At 75.0% G+C, this 2,308-nt stretch overlaps 1 protein-coding gene across 1 annotated transcript in view; it reads left to right on the top strand.

Moving 5' to 3' along the window:
- The window catches only part of RUSC1 (RUN and SH3 domain containing 1), a 4,794-nt gene that overhangs the window by 1,766 nt on the left and 720 nt on the right, over positions 1–2,308 (top strand). The window contains exons 2-6 of the mRNA XM_026045959.1: positions 68–202; positions 688–862; positions 933–1,038; positions 1,119–1,165; positions 1,284–2,088. Coding sequence (XP_025901744.1) covers positions 68–202; positions 688–862; positions 933–1,038; positions 1,119–1,165; positions 1,284–2,088 — 1,268 coding nt within the window. The remainder of the gene's footprint in view (positions 1–67; positions 203–687; positions 863–932; positions 1,039–1,118; positions 1,166–1,283; positions 2,089–2,308) is intronic.

The following is a 2,308-nucleotide window of genomic DNA, read 5'->3' as shown; positions in this document are numbered from 1 at the left end:
CTCGATGCGGGGAGCAAGAGAGGCAAGTCCGGCCCCCTCCCCTCCCCTAATATCCCCCTTGGTGCAGCCGTCGGGGTGGCCGGGCGTGGCGGCGGGGACGGGGCTGACCCCCGCGCTCCCCCCAGCCCTGCTCGTGGCCGTCAGCGCCTCCGTGGACCGAATCGTGGCCCATTTCAGCACGGCCCGCAACCTGGTGCAGAAGGTGAGTGCGCAGCAGGCGCGGGGAGGGCGATGGGTGCAGGGGGCACAGGGCAGGTGCAGCAGGTGCTGCAGGTGCAGCAGGCACCGGGTGGCTGCAGCGGGTGCAGGGTGGGTGCAGCGGATGGAGTGGGTGCAGCAGGGATGGGGGTGCAGAGGGTGCAGAGTGGGCACAATGGGATGCAGTGGGTGCAGCAGATGCAAGAGGTGCAACAGATGCRGCAGACACAGGGGGTGCAGGGTGGGCACAGTGGGATGGAACAAATGCAGCAGGYGCAGCGGGTGCAGCAGGCACAGGGGGTGCAGCAGGCACAGGGTGTGCAGYGGGCACAGGGGGTGCAGCAGATGCAGCACATGCAGCAGGCACAGGGGATGCAGTGAGCACCCAGCGTGGTCCCGCTCCCCGGCCGAGCTGGCGGCCTCCGGAGCCCCCTCCYGCTCTGCGGAGCCACCGTGGGTGCTGCCCGTCCTCACCCCCCCGTGTCTCAGACACAGCTTGGGGACAGCTGGCTCAGCCCGGACGTGGGCTACCTGCTGCTGCACACGCTGTGCCCCGCGCTCTGCGCCTTGGTGGAGGACGGGCTGAAGCCCTTCCAGAAGGACGTCATCACGGGCCAGCGCAGGACGTCGCCCTGGAGCGTGGTGGAGGCCTCGGCCAAGCCAGGTGGGTGCTGCGGCGGCGGTGGCGGCCGGGGCGGCTGGGGTGGCTGCCCTGACGCGCTGCTGCCCCGCAGGCCCCGGCACGCGGGCGCTGCACGCGCTCTGCTGCCGCGTGGGGCGCCTGGCGCCGCTCACCGGCGCCCGCCAGCGTTTCCATGCCTTCGTCCTGGGGCTGCTCAAGTGAGTGCAGCGGCGCCGTGGGCGGGAGCGCGCGGGGGGACCCTGCCCGCRCCCACGGCCGCTCCCTCTGCCTCCTCTAGCACCAAGCAGCTGGAGCTGTGGCTCTCCCACCTGCACAAGAGCCCGGGTGAGCAACTCGGCGGCCCCGCGCTGCTCGTCCTGCCCTTGCGCAGAGCTGGGGGCCGCACCATCGCCCCGAGGCCTCCGCGGCCGCCCAGGCGTCACCGCTCGCTCGTCCCTCCTAGGGGTGGTCTCCGCGCTCTACCTGCCCTCGTCCTTCCTGGCGCTGAGCCAGGGCYGGCTGCCGCAGCTGGCGGACGAGCTGCTGCTGCTCATCCAGCCGCTCTCGGTGCTCACCTTCCACCTGGACCTGCTCTTCGAGCACCACCACCTCTCCGTGGATGTGAGGCCTGCGGCCCCACGGCCACCCTTGCCACCCGGGCGCCCRCCCAGTGTCGCGCCAACCCCTGCCCAGCACCGCCAGGGAGGTGCGGGGGCTCCGCCGGGGCCTGACGCCCACGCCGATGGCACCGCGGAGGGCGCCCCGGCCGCGGTGCCGCCGGTGGGCACTGCCCTGCAGCAGACGCTGCAGCACGTGCGGCGCTGGGGCGACCAGCTGGGCCGCAGCCTGCTGGGCACCGCGGCCGCCGGGCCGGAGCCGGGGGCCGTGGCTGGGGGCCTGGGCGCCTGGTGGCAGCAGCGGAGCCGGGGCTGCCGTCACAGCACCGCCCCGAGCGGGGCCGTGGTGCCCCAGGGCCGCTGGGCGAAGCCAGGGGCGGCCGCGCACGACCAGGCGGGCACGGAGCTGCGCCCGCTGCCGAGCGCGGAGCCCGGCGCCCTCGTCCCTCCGGACGCGGCTGCCRCCGAGGCCCAGGGCGAGCGGCTGCCACCGGCCTCCCCGCAGCCTCGCGCCGAGGGGGACACGGCCGCCCCAGCTCTTCCTGGCTCCCCCGCCGGCCCCGCCATGGGCACCTGGCTGGGCCGACTCTTCGGAGCCACCTGCCCRGCAGCCGGAGGCTTCGCGCTCAGCCCGGACGCCCCCAGGTCCAGGTGAGGAGGTTGCCCTGGGGGGACCTCGGAGCCCCTGCGCCCCGTCCTGCGTCCTCGTTGGCGCCTGGGTCCTGGGGGGATCATCCTGTGGCTTCCCGCGTGGCAGGCGGCCCTCGAGCTGGCTGGCCCCGCGCATGGCCCTCCTGGCCGCCGCAGCGAAGGGGGCGGCCCCGGAGCGGAGCCGCGTGCCGCAGGAGCCGTCGAGGCGCCCGGCAGAGCC

The sequence above is a fragment of the Nothoprocta perdicaria genome, unplaced genomic scaffold (assembly GCF_003342845.1).
Source record: "Nothoprocta perdicaria isolate Ctin4 unplaced genomic scaffold, notPer1 scaffold_419, whole genome shotgun sequence".
Taxonomy (NCBI): domain Eukaryota; kingdom Metazoa; phylum Chordata; class Aves; order Tinamiformes; family Tinamidae; genus Nothoprocta; species Nothoprocta perdicaria.
This window is presented reverse-complemented; position numbering and strand designations above follow the sequence as displayed.